General features: G+C 48.5%; 1 protein-coding gene across 1 annotated transcript; it reads left to right on the top strand.

Moving 5' to 3' along the window:
• Nucleotides 1-14,322: 14,322 nt before the first annotated feature.
• Nucleotides 14,323-16,629, top strand: LOC137342475 (GATA zinc finger domain-containing protein 14-like). The gene is made up of 2 exons (XM_068006365.1): nucleotides 14,323-14,673; nucleotides 15,181-16,629. The coding sequence occupies exons 1-2, from the start codon at nucleotides 14,323-14,325 to the stop codon at nucleotides 16,627-16,629; spliced, it is 1,800 nt and encodes a 599-aa protein (XP_067862466.1).
• Nucleotides 16,630-17,028: the final 399 nt, after the last annotated feature.

Below are 17,028 nucleotides of genomic sequence, written 5' to 3'. Positions count from 1 at the left end.
TCAGATAATGAAGCAGTCCGTGCCCGAATGCAGCAAGACCTGGACAACATCCAGACTTGGGCTGATAAGTGGCAAGTAACATTTGAGCCAGACAAGTGCCAGGCAATGACCATCTCCAACAAGAGAGAGTCTAACCACCTCCCCTTGACATTCATTGGCATTACCATCGCTGAATCCCCCACCATCAACATCCTGGGGGTCACCATTGACCAGAAACTTAACTGGACCAGCCACATAAATACTGTGGCTACAAGAGCAGGTCAGAGGCTGGGTATTCTGCGGCGAGTGACTCACCTCCTGACTCCCCAAAGCCTTTCCACCATCTACAAGGCACAAGTCAGGAGTGTGATGGAATACTCTCCACTTGCCTGGATGAGTGCAGCTCCAACAACACTCAAGAAGCTCGACACCATCCAGGACAAAGCAACCCACTTGATTGGCACCCCATCCACCACCCTAAACATTCACTCCCTTCACCACTGGTGCACCGTGGCTGCAGTGTGTACCATCCACAGGATGTATTGCAGCAACTCACCAATGGTTCTTCGACAGTACCTCTCAAACCCGCGATCTCTAGCACCTAGAAGGACAAGAGCAGCAGGAACAACACCACCTGCACGTTCCCCTCCAAGTCACAAACCATCCCAACTTGGAAATATATCGCCGTTCCTTCATCGTTGCTGGGTCAAAATCCGAAAACTCCCTTCCAAACAGCACTGTGGGAGAACTTTCACCACACGGACTGCAGCGGTTCAAGAATGCCGCTCACCACTACCTTCTAAAGGGCAATTAGGGATGGGCAATAAATGTTGGCCTCGCCAGCAACGCCAACATCCCATGAACAAATAAAAAAAAAAACAACTCACCTACAGAGCAACAACCCAACTCACTTCCAGGGCAACAACACAACTCACCTACAGGGCAACAACAAACCTTAACTACAGGGCAATAACACAACTCACCTAAAGAGCAACAACCCAACTCACCGACAGAGCAACAGCTCAATCCACCTACTGGGGCAACATTCCAACACACCCAGAGAGCAACAACACAACACACCTTCCGGTGAAACAAGCCAACTCACCTACAGTGCAACAACCCAACTAACCTAGAGAGCAACAACCCAACTCACCTAAGAGCAAAAACTCAACTAACCAACAGGGCAACAACCCAAATCACCTACAGAGCAACTGCACAACTCACCTACAGAGCAAGAACCCAACTCATCTACAGGGCAACATCACAATTCACCAACAGGGCAACAACCCAAATCACCTACAGAGCAACAATCCACCTCACCAACAGGGCAAAAACCCAAATCAGCTACAAGGCAACAACACAACTCACCAACAGGGGCAACAACCCAACAAAACAACAGAGGCTAGAACAAAATTCACCTCAAGAGCAACAACCAAACTCAGCTACAGGGCAACATCCTGACTCACCTACAGGGCAACAACACAACTCACCTACAGGGGCAACAACCCAACTCACCTACAGAGCAACAACCCAACTCAACAACAGAGCAACAACCCAATTCACATACAGAGCAACTACCCAACCTGCCTACAGGGAAACAACACAATTAACCTATAGAGCTACAACCCAATTCAACGAAAGAGCAACAACCCATCTCACATACAGAGCAACAAAACAACTCACTTACAGTGCAACAACCCAACTCACTTACAGTGCACCAACCCAATTCACCTTCAGGGGCAACAGCCCAACTCACCTACAGGACAACAAACCAACTTACCTACAGGGCAACAACAACACTCAACAGCAGAGCAACAATCCATCTCAACCACAGAGCAACAACTCAACGCACCTACAGAGCAACATCCCATTTAACCTACAGAGCGACAACCCAACAGGGGGAACAGCCCAACTGCTCTACAGGGACAACAGCCCTATAGACATACAAAGCAACAAACGAACCCCCATACAGAGCAAAAACCAATTCACCTTCAGGGGCAGCAACCCAACACACCTACAGGGGCAACAACTCAACTCACCTACAGGAAAACAAACCAACTTACCTACAGGGCAACAATAACACTCAACAGCAGAGCAACAAACCATCTCAACTACACAGCATCAATCAACATACTAACAGAGCAGCAACCCATTTAACCTACAGAGCAACAACCCAACTCACCTACAGGGGGAATAGCCCAACTGCTCTACAGGGGCAGCAACCCTATACAAATACAAAGCAACAAACGAACACAATTACAGAGCAAAAATCAGTTCATCTTCAGGGGCCTCAATCCAACACACCTACAGGGGCAACAAAAAAACTCACCTACAGACTAACAAACCAACTCACCTCCAGGGCAACAACACAATTCACCTACATAGCAACAACCCAACTCACTTCCAGGGCAACAACACAACTCACCTAAAGGGCAACAACAAACCTGAACTACAGGGCAACAACACAACTCACCTAAAGAGCAACAACCCAACTCACCGACGGAGCAACAACTCAATTCACCTACTGGGGCAACATTCCAACACACCCAGAGAGCAACAACACTACACAACTTCTGGGGAAACAAGCCAACTCACCTACAGTGCAACAACCCAACTAACCTAGAGAGCAACAACCCAACTCACCTAAGAGCAAAAACTCAACTAACCAACAGAGCAACAATCCAACTCACCTACAGGGCAACAACACAACTCACCTACAGGGCAACAACCCAACTCACCTACAGGGCAACAACACAACGAACCTACAGGGCAATAATCCACCTCACCAACAGGGCAACAAACAAAGTCACTTATTGGGCAACAACACGACTAACCTACAGAGCAACAATCCAACTAACCTTCAGAGCAACCACCCAACTCAACTACAGGGGCAACAACCTAACCCACCTACAGAGTAACAACCCAGCTTTCCTACAAGGCAACAAACCAACTCACCTGCAGAGCAACAATCCAACTCACCTACAGAGCAAAAACACAAGTAACCTACAAAGCAACAATCCAACTCACTTACAAGGTAATATCCCAACTCACCTACATGGCAACAACCCAACTCACCTATAGAGCAACAACCCAACTCACCTACAGGGCAACATCACAATTCACCAACAGAGCAACAACCCAAATCACCAACACGGCAACAACACAACGAACATACAGAGCAACTACCCAACTCATCTAAAGAGCAACAACCCAACTCACCTACAGAGCAAAAATCCAACTCACCTACAGAGCAACAAAGCAAAACATCGTCAGGGGCAACAACCAACTCATCGGCAGAGTAACAATCCAGCTATCCTAAAGAGCAACAACCCAACACACCTACAGAGGAACAACCCAACTCACCGACAGAGCAAGAACCCAAATTAATTACAGAGCAACAAAGCAAAACATTGACAGGGGCAACAACTAACTCATCTGCAAAGCAACAATCCAGCTTTCCTAAAGAGTAACAACCCAACTTAACTACAGAGCATCAACCTAACTCACTTACAGAGCAACAACCCAATTCATCTACAGAGCAACAACCCAACTCACCTACAATGTGACAAACAAACTCACCTACAGGGCAACAACACAACTCATAGACTGGGGCAAAAAACCAACTCACCTACAGAGCAACAACTCAACTCACCAACAGAACCATAACCCAACTCACTTACAGAGCAACAACACAACTCACCTACAGAGAAACAATTCAACCCACCAAGAGAGCAACAACTCAACTCACCTACAGGGCAACAACCCAACTCACCTACAGAGCAAAAACCCAACTCACCTATAGGGCAGCAAAACAAATCACCTACAGAGTAGAAACCCAACTCACGTACAGAGCAACAATCCAAATCACCTACAGAGAAACAATCCAAATCACCTACAGGGCCAACAACCCAACTCACCTACAGAGCAACAATCCAAATCACCTACAGGGGCAACAACCCAACTCACCTACAGAGCAACAATGCAACTCACCTACAGGGCCAACAACCCAACTCACCGACAGAGCAACAATCCAAATCACCTACAGGGGCAACAACCCAACTCACCTACAGAGCAACAATCCAACTCACCTACAGGGCCAACAACCCAACTCACCTACAGAGCAACAATCCAACTCACCTACAGGGCCAACAACCCAACTCACCTACAGAGCAACAATCCAACTCACCTACAGGGCCAACAACCCAACTCACCTACAGAGCAAAAACCCAACTCACCTATAGGGCAGCAAAACAAATCACCTACAGAGTAGAAACCCAACTCACGTACAGAGCAACAATCCAACTCACCTACAGGGCCAACAACCCAACTCACCTACAGAGCAACAATCCAACTCACCTACAGGGCCAACAACCCAACTCACCTACAGAGCAAAAACCCAACTCACCTATAGGGCAGCAAAACAAATCACCTACAGAGTAGAAACCCAACTCACGTACAGAGCAACAATCCAACTCACCTACAGGGCCAACAACCCAACTCACCTACAGGGCCAACAACCCAACTCACCTACAGAGCAACAATCCAACTCACCTACAGGGCCAACAACCCAACTCACCTACAGAGCAACAATCCAACTCACCTACAGGGCCAACAACCCAACTCACCTACAGAGCAACAATCCAACTCACCTACAGGGCCAACAACCCAACTCACCTACAGAGCAAAAACCCAACTCACCTATAGGGCAGCAAAACAAATCACCTACAGAGTAGAAACCCAACTCACGTACAGAGCAACAATCCAACTCACCTACAGGGCCAACAACCCAACTCACCTACAGGGCCAACAACCCAACTCACCTACAGAGCAACAATCCAACTCACCTACAGGGCCAACAACCCAAATCACCTACAGAGCAACAATCCAAATCACCTACAGAGCAACAATCCAAATCACCTACAGAGCAACAATCCAAATCACCTACAGAGCAACAATCCAAATCACCTACAGAGCAACAATCCAACTCACCTACAGGGCCAACAACCCAACTCACCTACAGGGCCAACAACCCAACTCACCTACAGAGCAACAATCCAACTCACCTACAGGGCCAACAACCCAACTCACCTACAGAGCAACAATCCAACTCACCTACAGGGCCAACAACCCAACTCACCTACAGAGCAACAATCCAACTCACCTACAGGGCCAACAACCCAACTCACCTACAGAGCAAAAACCCAACTCACCTATAGGGCAGCAAAACAAATCACCTACAGAGTAGAAACCCAACTCACGTACAGAGCAACAATCCAACTCACCTACAGGGCCAACAACCCAACTCACCTACAGGGCCAACAACCCAACTCACCTACAGAGCAACAATCCAACTCACCTACAGGGCCAACAACCCAAATCACCTACAGAGCAACAATCCAAATCACCTACAGAGCAACAATCCAAATCACCTACAGAGCAACAATCCAAATCACCTACAGAGCAACAATCCAAATCACCTACAGAGCAACAATCCAACTCACCTACAGGGCCAACAACCCAACTCACCTACAGGGCCAACAACCCAACTCACCTACAGAGCAACAATCCAACTCACCTACAGGGCCAACAACCCAACTCACCTACAGAGCAACAATCCAACTCACCTACAGGGCCAACAACCCAACTCACCTACAGAGCAACAATCCAACTCACCTACAGGGCCAACAACCCAACTCACCTACAGAGCAAAAACCCAACTCACCTATAGGGCAGCAAAACAAATCACCTACAGAGTAGAAACCCAACTCACGTACAGAGCAACAATCCAACTCACCTACAGGGCCAACAACCCAACTCACCTACAGGGCCAACAACCCAACTCACCTACAGAGCAACAATCCAACTCACCTACAGGGCCAACAACCCAAATCACCTACAGAGCAACAATCCAAATCACCTACAGAGCAACAATCCAAATCACCTACAGAGCAACAATCCAAATCACCTACAGAGCAACAATCCAAATCACCTACAGAGCAACAATCCAACTCACCTACAGGGCCAACAACCCAACTCACCTACAGGGCCAACAACCCAACTCACCTACAGAGCAACAATCCAACTCACCTACAGGGCCAACAACCCAAATCACCTACAGAGCAACAATCCAAATCACCTACAGGGGCAACAACCCAACCGACGTACAGAGCAATAACACAACTCAGCTGAGATCAGCCCAATTCATCTACAGAGCAACAACTCAACCCACCTACAGAGCAACAACTCAACCCACCAAGAGAGCAACAACTCAACTCACCTACAGGGGCAACAACCAACTCACTTGCAGAGCAACAATCCAGCTATCCTACAGAGCAACAACCCAACTTAACTACAGAGCAACAACTGAACTCACCTACAGGGGCAACAACACAAATCACCTACAGAGCAACAATCCAACTCACCTACGGAGCAACAACCCAACTCACATACAGGACAACAGCCCAACTCACCTACAGAACAACAGTTCAACTCACCTACAGTGGAAACAACTGCACTCACCTATAAGGGTAACAACCCAACACACCTAATGAGGAACAACCCAACTGAACTAAAGTGCAACAACCCAACTCGTCTACAGAGCAGCACCCCAACTCATCTACAGGGGCAACAGCCGAAATCACCTTCAAAGCAACAGTCCAACTCATCAACAGTGCAACAACACAACTTACCTACAGAGCAACAACCCAACTCACCGACAGGGGCAACAACTGAACTCATCTATAGGGGCAACAACCCAACTCACCTACAGAGGAACAACCTAACTCACCCACAGAGAATCAACTGAACTCAACTATATGGCAAAAAACAAACTTTCCCACAGGGCAACAACCTAACTCTCCTACAGGGCAACCACCCAAATCAATGACCAATCAACAACACAACTCAACCACAGTGTAACAACCCAACTCACCTACAGGGCAACAACCTAACTCACCTACTGGGTCAGAACCAAACTCACCTACAGACCAACAATCCAACTCACCTACAGAGCAACAATCCAACTCACCTACAGAGCAACAACCCAAATCAACTACTGAGCAACAACCCAACTCACCTACAGAGCAACAACCCAACTCACCTACAGAGCAACAACCCAACTCACCTACAGGCCAACAATCCAACTCACCGACATGTCAACAACCCAACTCACCTACAGTGCAACAACCCAACTCACCCACAGGGCAACAACCCAACTCACCTACAGGGTAACAACCCAAATCAACTACGGAGCAACAAACCAACTCACCTAAAGAGCAACTACCCAACTCCCCTGCAAAGCAACATCACATGACACCTACTGAGCAACAACGCAACTCATCTACAGAGCAACAACCCAACTCACCGACAAAGCAACAATCCAACTCACATACAGAGCAACACCCCAACTCATCCACAGGTGCAACAACCGAAATCACCTTCAGAGCAACAGTCCAACTCAACAACAGTGCAACAACACAACTCACCTACAGAGCAACAGCCAAATTCACCTGGAGAGCAACAACCCAACTCACTGACAGGGGCAACAACTGAACTCATCTATAGGGGCAACAACCCAACTCACCTATAGAGGAACAACCCAACTCACCTACAGAGAAACAACCTAACTCACCCACAGAGAATCAACTGAACTCAACTATATGGCAAAAACCCAACTTTCCTACAAGGCAACAACCTAACTCTCCAAAGGGCAACAACCTAAATCAACTACACAGCAACAACACAACTCAACCACAGTGCAACAACCCAACTCACCTACAGGGCAACAACCTAACTCACCTACAGGGTCAGAACCCAACTCGCCTACAGAGCATCATCCCAAGTCACCTACAGAGCAACAATCCAACACACGTATAGAGCAGCAATCCAACTTACCTACCGAGGAACAACCCAACTCACCTACAGACCAACAACCCAACTCATCTACGGGGCAACAGCCAAACTCACCTACAGAGCAACAGTCCAACTCACCCACAGTGCAACAACACAACTCACCTACAGGAAAACAACCCAACTCACCAAGAGGGCAGCAACCTAACTCACTTACAGGGTAACAACCCAAATCAACTACCGAGCAACAAACCAACTCACCAACAGAGCAACAACCAAACTCACCTGCAAAGCAACATCCCATGACACCTACTGAGCAACAACGCAACTCATCTACAGAGCAGCAACCTTACTCACATGCAGAGGAACAACCCAACTCACTGACAGAGCAACAATCCAACTCACCTACCGAGGAACAATTCAACTCACCTACAGAGCAACAATCCAACTCAACTACCGAGGAACAATTCAACTCACATACAGAGCAACAACCCAACTCACCTACAGAACAACATCCCAATTCACCTACAGAGCAACAAACCAACTCACCTACAGAGCAACAACCCAACTCGTATACAGAGTAACAACCCAACTCACCTACGGGGCAACAGCCAAACTCACCTAGAGGGTAACAACCCAAATCAACTACCGAGCAACAAACCAATCCACCTACAGGGTTGTTGCTGCAGGAGTTTCTCAGGGCAGTGTCCTAGGCCTAACCATCTTCAGCTGCTTCATCAATGATCTTCCCTCCATCATAAGGTCAGAAATGGGGATGTTCGCTGATGATTGCACAGTGTTCAGTTCCATTCGCAACCCTTCAAATAATGAAGCAGTCTGAGCCCGCATGCAGCAAGACCTGGACAACATCCAGGCTTGGGCTCATAAGTGGCAAGTAACATTCGCGCCAGATAAGTGCTAGGCAATGACCATCTCCAACAAGAGAGAGTCTAACCACCTCCCCTTGACATTCAACAGAATTACCATCGCCGAATCCCCCACCATCAACATCCTGGGGGTCACCATTGACCAGAAACTTAACTGGACCAGCCATATAAATACTGTGGCTACAAGAGCAGGTCAGAGGCTGGGTATTCTGCGTTGAGTGACTCACCTCCTGACTCCTCAAAGCCTTTGCACCATATACAAGGCACAAGTCAGGAGTGTGATGGAATACTCTCCACTTGCCTGGATGAGTGCAGCTCCAACAACACTCAAAAAGCTCGACACCATCCAGGGCAAAGCAGCCCACTTGATTGGCACCCCATCCACCACCCTAAACATTCACTCCCTTCACCACCGGTGCACAGTGGCTGCAGTGTGTACCATCCACAGGATGCACTGCAGCAACTCGCCAATGCTTCTTCGACAGCACCTCCCAAACCGGGGCCTCTACCACCTAGAAGGACAAGAGCAGCAGGCACATGGGAACAACACCAACTGCACCTTCCCCTCCAAGTTATACACCATCCCGACTTGGAAATATATCGCCGTTCCTTCATCGTCGCTGGGTCAAAATCTTGGAACTCCCTTCCTAACAGCACTGTGGGAGAACCGTCACCACACGGACTGCAGCGGTTCAAGAATGTGGCTCACCACCACCTTCTCAAGGGCAATTAGGGATGGGCAATAAATGCCGGCCTCGCCAGCGACGCCCACATCCCATGAACGAATAAATAAAAAAAAAACAACCTAACTCCCCTGCAAAGCAACATCCCATGACACCTACAGAGCAATAACCCAACTCACATGCAGTGGAACAATCCAACTCACCCACCGAGGAACAATCTAACTCACCCACCGAGGAACAAACCAACTCACATACAACTCACCTACAGAATAATATCCCAAGTCATCTACAGAGCAAAAATCCAACTCACCGACAGTACAACACCCCAACTCATCTACAGGGGCAACAGCAGAAATCACCTACAGAGCAACAGTCCAACTCATCTACAGTGCAACAACACAACTCACCCACAGTGCAACAACACAACTCACCGACAAGGGCAACAACCCAACTCACCTACAGAGCAACAACTCACCTGACATACAGAGCATGAACCCAACTCATCTACAAGGCAACAGTCCAACTCATCTACAGAGCAACAACCCAACTCACCGACAAGGGCAACAACCCAACTCACCTACAGAGCAACAACCCATCTCAAAGACAGTGGCAACAACCGAACTCACCTATCGGGACAACAACCCAAATCACCTACAATGCAACAACCCAACTCACCAACAGGGCAACAGCCTAACTCTCCTACAGGGCAACAACACATATCAACTACTGAGCAACAAACTCACCAACAGAGCAACAACCGAACTCACCTATAGAGCAACAACCTAACGTATCTACAGACCAACAATCCAACTCACCTACAGAGCAACAATCCAACTCATCTACAAAGACAACAGCCGAACTCAGCTAAAGAGCAACAGTCCAACTCACCCACAGAGCAACATCCCAAGTCACCTACAGAGCAACAACGCAACTCATCTACAGGGGCAACACTGAAATCATCTACAGAGCAACAGTCCAACTCATCTACAGTGCAACAACACAACTCACCCAAAGGCAGCAACCCAACTCACCCACAAAGCAACAACCCACTTACTTACAGAACAACAATCCAACTCACCGACAGGGGCAACAACCGAACTCACCGATAGGGACAACAACCCAACTCACCTACTGAGCAACAACCCAACTCACCTACAGAGCAACAATCCAACTCACCGACAGGGGCAACAACCCAACTCACCGACAGAGCAACAACCCAACACACCGATAGAGCAACAACCCAACTCACCTATAGAGCAACAACCCAACTCACCTACAGAGCAACAACCCAACACACCGATAGAGCAACAACCCAACTCACCTACAGAGCAACAACCCAACTCACCTACAGAGCAACAACCCAACACACCGATAGAGCAACAACCGAACTCACCCACAGAGAAACTACCTAACTCACCTACATGGCAAAAACCCAACTTCTCTACAGGCAACAACCTAACTCTCCTACAAGGCAACAATCCAAATCAACTACCGAGCAACCAACCAACTCACCTACAGAGCAACAACCGAACTCACCGGCAAGGGAAACAACAAAACTCACCTATAGGGACAACAACCCAACTCACCTACCGAGCAACCAACCAACTTATCTACAGGGCAACAACCCAACTCATCTACAGGGGCAACAGCCGAACTCAGCAACAGAGCAACAGTCCAACTCATCTACAGTCCAACAACACCACTAACCCACAGTGCAAAAACCTAACTCACCGACAGGGCAAAAACCTAACTCACCTACAGGATAACAACCCAAATCAACGACCGAGCAACAAACCACTCATCTACAGAGCAACATCCGAAGTCACCTACAGAGCAAATACCCAACTCACCTAATTTAATTTATTCATTCATGGGATGTGGGCGTTGATGGTGAGGCCAGCATTTATTGCCCATCCCTAATTGCCCTTCAGAAGGTGGTGGTGAGCCGCCTTCTTGAACCGCTGCAGTCCGTGTGGTGAAGGTTCTCCCATAGTGCTGTTAGGAAGGAAGTTCCAGGATTTTGACCCAGCAACGATGAAGGAACGATGATATATTTCCAAGTCGGTATGGTGTGTGACTTGGAGGGGAACGTGCAGGTGGTGTTGTTCCCATGTGCATGCTGCTCTTGTCCTTCTAGGTGGTAGAGGTCGCGGGTTTGGGAGGTGCTGTCGAAGAAGCCTTGGCGAGTTGCTGCAGTGCATCCTGTGGATGGTACACACTGAAGCCACAGTGCGCCGGTGGTGAAGGGAGTGAATGTTTAGGGTGGTAGATGGAGTGCCAATCAAGCGGGCTGCTTTGTCCTGGATGATGTCGAGCTTCTTGAGTGTTGTTGGAGCTGCACTCATCCAGGCAAGTGGAGAGTATTCCATCACACTCCTGACTTGTGCCTTGTAGATGATGGAAAGGCTTTGGGGAGTCAGGAAGTGAGTCACTTGCCGCAGAATACCCAGCCTCTGACCTGCTCTTGTAGCCACAGTATTTATATGGCTGGTCCAGTTAAGTTTCTGGTCAATGGTGACCCCCAGGATGTTGATGGTGGGGGATTCGGCGATGGTATTGCCGTTGAATGTCAGGGGGAGGTGATTAGACTCTCTCTTGTTGGAGATGGTCATTGCCTGGCACTTGTCTGGTGCGAATGTTACTTGCCACTTATCAGCCCATGCCCGCATGCGGGCTCGGACTGCTTCATTATCTGAGGGGTTACGAATGGAATTGAACACTGTGCAATCATCAGCGAACATCCCCATTTCTGACCTTATGATGGAGGGAAGGTCATTGATGAAGCAGCTGAAGATGGTTGGGCCTAGGACACTGCCCTGAGGAACCCCTGCAGCAATGTCCTGGGGCTGAGATGATTGGCCTCCAACAACCACTACCATCTTCCTTTGTGCTAGGTATGACTCCAGCCACTGGAGGGTTTTACCCCTGATTCCCATTGACTTCAATTTTACTAGAGCTCCTTGGTGCCACACTTGGTCAAATGCTACCTTGATGTCAAGGGCAGTCACTCTCACCTCACCTCCGGAATTCAGCTCTTTAGTCCATGTTTGGACCAAGGCAGTAATGAGGTCTGGAGCCGAGTGGTCCTGGTGGAACCCAAACTGAGCATCAGTGTGCAGGTTATCGGTGAGCAGGTGCCGCTTGATAGCACTGTCGCCGACACCTTCCATCACTTTGCTGATGATTGAGATTAGACTGATGGGGCAGTAAATGGCTGGATTGCATTTGTCCTGCTTTTTGTGGACAGGGCATACCTGGGCAATTTTCCACATTATCGGGTAGATGCCAATGTTGTAGCTGTACTGGAACAGCTTGGCTGGAGGCGTCGCTAGTTCTGGAGCACAAGTCTTCAGCACCATAGCTGGGATGTTGTTGGGACCCATGGCCTTTGCTGTATCCAGTGCACTCAGCCGTTTCTTGATATCACGTGGAGTGAATCGAATTGGATGAAGAGTAGCTTCTGTGATGGTGGGGATATCGGGAGGAGGCCGAGATGGATCATCCACTCGGCACTTCTGGCTGAAGATGGTTGCAAATGCTTCAGCCTTGTCTTTTGCGCTCACATTCTGGACTCCGCCATCATTGAGGATGGGGATGTTTGCAGAGCCTCCTCCTCCCGTTAGTTGTTTAATTGTCAACCACTATTCTCGACTGGATGTGGCAGGACTGCAGAGCTTTGATCTGATCTGTTGGTTGTGGAATCGCTTAGCTCTGTTTATAGCATGTTGCTTCCGCTGTTTAGCATGCATGTAGTCCTGAGTTGTAGATTCACCAGGTTGGCACCTCATTTTTAGGTACGCCTGGTGCTGCTCCTGGCATGCTCTTTTACACTCCTCATTGAACCAGGTTTGATCCCCTGCCTTTTTGGTAATGGTAGAGTGAGGGATATGCTGAGCCCTGAAGTTACAGATTGTGCTGGAACACAATTCTGCTGCTGCTGATGGCCCACAGCGACTCATGGATGCCCAGTTTTGAGCTGCTAGATCTGTCCTGAATCTATCCCATTTAGCACGGTGGTAGTGCCACACAACACAGTGGGAAGATGGGACTTCGTCTCCACGAGGACTGTGCGGTGGTCACTCCTACCAATACTGTCATGGACAGATGCATTTGCGACAGGTAGATTGGTGAGGACGAGGTCAAGTAAGTTTTTCAAGAGCAAGAACCCAACTCATCGACTGAGCAACAATCCAACTCACCTACCGAGGAACAACACAATTCTCCTACAGAGCAATAACCCAACTTATCTATGAGGCAACAGCCGAACTCACCTACAGAGCAACAGTCCAACTCACCTACCGAGGAACAATACAATTCTCCTGCAGAGCAACAACCCAACTCATCTACGAGGCAACAGCCGAACTCACCTACAGAGCAACAGTCCAACTCACCTACAGTGCAACAACACAAGTCACCCATGGGGCAACAACCCAACTCACCTACAGGACAACAACCTAACTCGCCTGCAAAGCAACATCCCATGACACCTACAGAGCAACAACCCAACTCATCTACAGAGCAACAAACCCACTCACATGCGGAGAGACAACCCAACCCCACGAACAGAGCAACAATCCAACTCACCTCCCGAGGAACAACCCAACTCACTGACAGAGCAACATCCCAAGTCACCTTCAGATCATCAACCCCACTCATCAACAGGGGCAACAGTCAAAATCACCTACAGAGCAACAGTCCAACTCACCGACAGAGCAACAATCCAACCCAAATCAACTACCGAGCAACGATCCAACTCACCGACAGAGCAACAATCCAACTCACCTGTAAACCAACATCCCAGGGCACCTATAGGGTAACAACCCAAATCAACTACCGAGCAACGATCCAACTCACCGACAGAGCAACAATCCAACCCAAATCAACTACCGAGCAACGATCCAACTCACCTACAGAGCCATAACCCAATGCACCTACAGAGCAACAATCCAACTCACCTACAGAGCAACAACCCAAGTCACCTACAGAGCAACAACCCAACCCACCGACAGAGCAACAGCCCAACTCACTTACACAGCAACATCCCAAGTCACCAACAGAGTAACAATCCAACTCATCTACAGAGCATCAAACCAACTCAGCTACAAGGGCAACAGCCGAAATCACCTATAGAGCAACAGTTCCACTCATCTACAGTGCAACAGCACAACCTACCCACAGGGCAACAACCCAACTCACCTTCAAGGACAACAACACAACTCACCTACAGAGCAACAACCCAACTCATCGACAGAGCAACAACCCAACTCATCGACAGAGCAACAACCTACCTCATATGCAGAGAAACAACCTAACTCACCTACATGGCAAAAATCCAACTTACCTACAGGACAACAACATAACTCTCCTGCAGGGTAACAACCCAACTCACCTACAGACTAACAATCCAACTCACGTACAGAACAACAACCCAACTCACCAGCAGGGGCAACAATCGAACTCACCTATAGGGGCAACAACCCAACTCACCTATAGAGCCACAACACAACTCACCTACAGACCAACAACCGAACTCCTTTAGAGAGCAACAATACAACTCACCTGCAGAGCAACAACCCATCTCACCGGCAGAGGCAACAACCAAACTTACTTATAGGGGCAACAAACCAACTCACCTATAGAGCAACAACTTAACTCACCCACAGAGAAACAACCTAACTCACTTACATGGCAAAAACCCAACTTACCTACAGTGCAACAAACCAAATCAACTACCAAGCAACAAAAAAACACACCTACAGAGCAAAAACCCAACTCATCTACAGGGTAACAACCCAATTCACATACAGAGCAATAACTCACCTCACCTACAGAGCAACAACCCAACTCATCGACAGGGGCATCATCCCAACTCATCTTCAGGGGCAACAGACAAAATCACCGAACTCACTTACAGAGCAACAGTCCAACTCACCTACAGAGCAACAACACAACTCACCTACAGGGGCAACAACCCACCTCATCTACAGGGCAACAACCCAAATCACCGACAGAGCAACAACCCAACTCACCTACAGAGCAACAACCCAACTCATCTACAGAGCAACAACCCAACTCATCTACAGAGCAACAACCCAACTCACCGACAGAGCAACAACCTAACTCACCTACAGAGCAACAACCCAACTCATCTACAGAGCAACAACCCAACTCACCGACAGAGCAACAACCTAACTCACCTACAGAGCAACAACCCAACTCATCTACAGAGCAACAACCCAACTCATCTACAGAGCAACAACCCAACTCACCGACAGAGCAACAACCTAACTCAACGACAGAGCATCAACCCAACTCATCGACAGAGCAACAACCCAACTCATCGACAGAGCAACAACCCAACTCACCAACAGAGCAACAACCGAACTCACCGACAGAGCAACAACCCAACTCACCTACAGAGCAACAACCCAACTCACCTACAGAGCAACAACCTAACTCACCGACAGAGCAACAACCCAACTCACCTACAGAACAACAACCCAACTCATCTACGGGGCAATAGCCAAACTCTCCCACAGGGCAACAACCCATATCAACTACAGAGTAACCAACCAGCTCACCTACAGAACAACAACCCAACTCACCGACAGAGCAACATCCCAAGTGACCTACAGCGCAACAACCCAACTCACCTACAGAGCAACAACCCAACTCACCGGCAGTGGCAACAACCCAACTCACCTATAGATCAACAATCCAACTCAACTACAGGGACAACAGCCGAACTCAGCTACAGGGCAACAGTCCAACTCATCTACAGGAGCAACAGCCAAAATCACCTACAGAGCAACAGTCCAACTCATCTACAGTGCAAAAACACAACTCACCCACGGGGCAACAACCCAACTCACCCTCAAGGGCAACAACGTAACTCACCTACAGAGCAACAACCCAATTCATCGACAGGGGCAACTACCGAACTCACCTACAGAGCAACAACCCAATTCATCGACAGCGGCAACAACCGAACTCACCTACAGAGCAAGAACCCAATTCATCGACAGGGGCAACAACCGAACTCACCCACAGAAAAACAATCCAACTCAACTACATGGCAAAAATCCAACTTTCCTACAGGACAAGAACCTAACACAGCGACAGGGCAACAACCTAACTCATCTACAGGGCACCAATCCAACTCACCTACAGAGCCACAATCCAACTCACCTATAGGGGCAACAACCCAACTCACCTACCAAGGAACAACCTAACTCACCTACAGGGCAACAACCGAACTCACCTATAGATCAACAATCCAACTCAGGTACTGACCAACAACCCAACTTACCTACAGAGGCAACAGCCAAAATCACCTATAGAGCAACAGTCCAACTCATCTACAGTGCAAAAACACAACTCACCCACAGGGTAACAACCCAACTCACCATCAAGGGCAACAACGCAACTCACCTATAGAGCAACAACCCAATTCACCTACGGAGCAACAACCTAACTCACCCACAGAGAAACATCCTAACTCACCCTCAAGGCAAAAATCCAACTTACCTACAGGACAACAATCCAACTCACCTACAGACCAACAATCCAACTCACTGGCAGGGGCAACAACCCAACTCACCTACAGAGCAACAACCTAACTCACTTACATG

This window comes from Heptranchias perlo, chromosome 26 (assembly GCF_035084215.1).
Source record: "Heptranchias perlo isolate sHepPer1 chromosome 26, sHepPer1.hap1, whole genome shotgun sequence".
Classification (NCBI taxonomy): Eukaryota; Metazoa; Chordata; class Chondrichthyes; order Hexanchiformes; family Hexanchidae; genus Heptranchias; species Heptranchias perlo.
This window is presented reverse-complemented; position numbering and strand designations above follow the sequence as displayed.

Coding starts and splice junctions, on each gene's coding strand:
- LOC137342475 (XM_068006365.1), top strand. CDS start 14,323: ATGCACCTACAGAGCAACAATCCAACTCACCTACAGAGCAACAACCCA. Junction 14,674..15,180: donor CAACCCAACTCATCGACAGA/GCAACAACCTAC, acceptor ACTCATCTACAG/GGTAACAACCCAATTCACAT.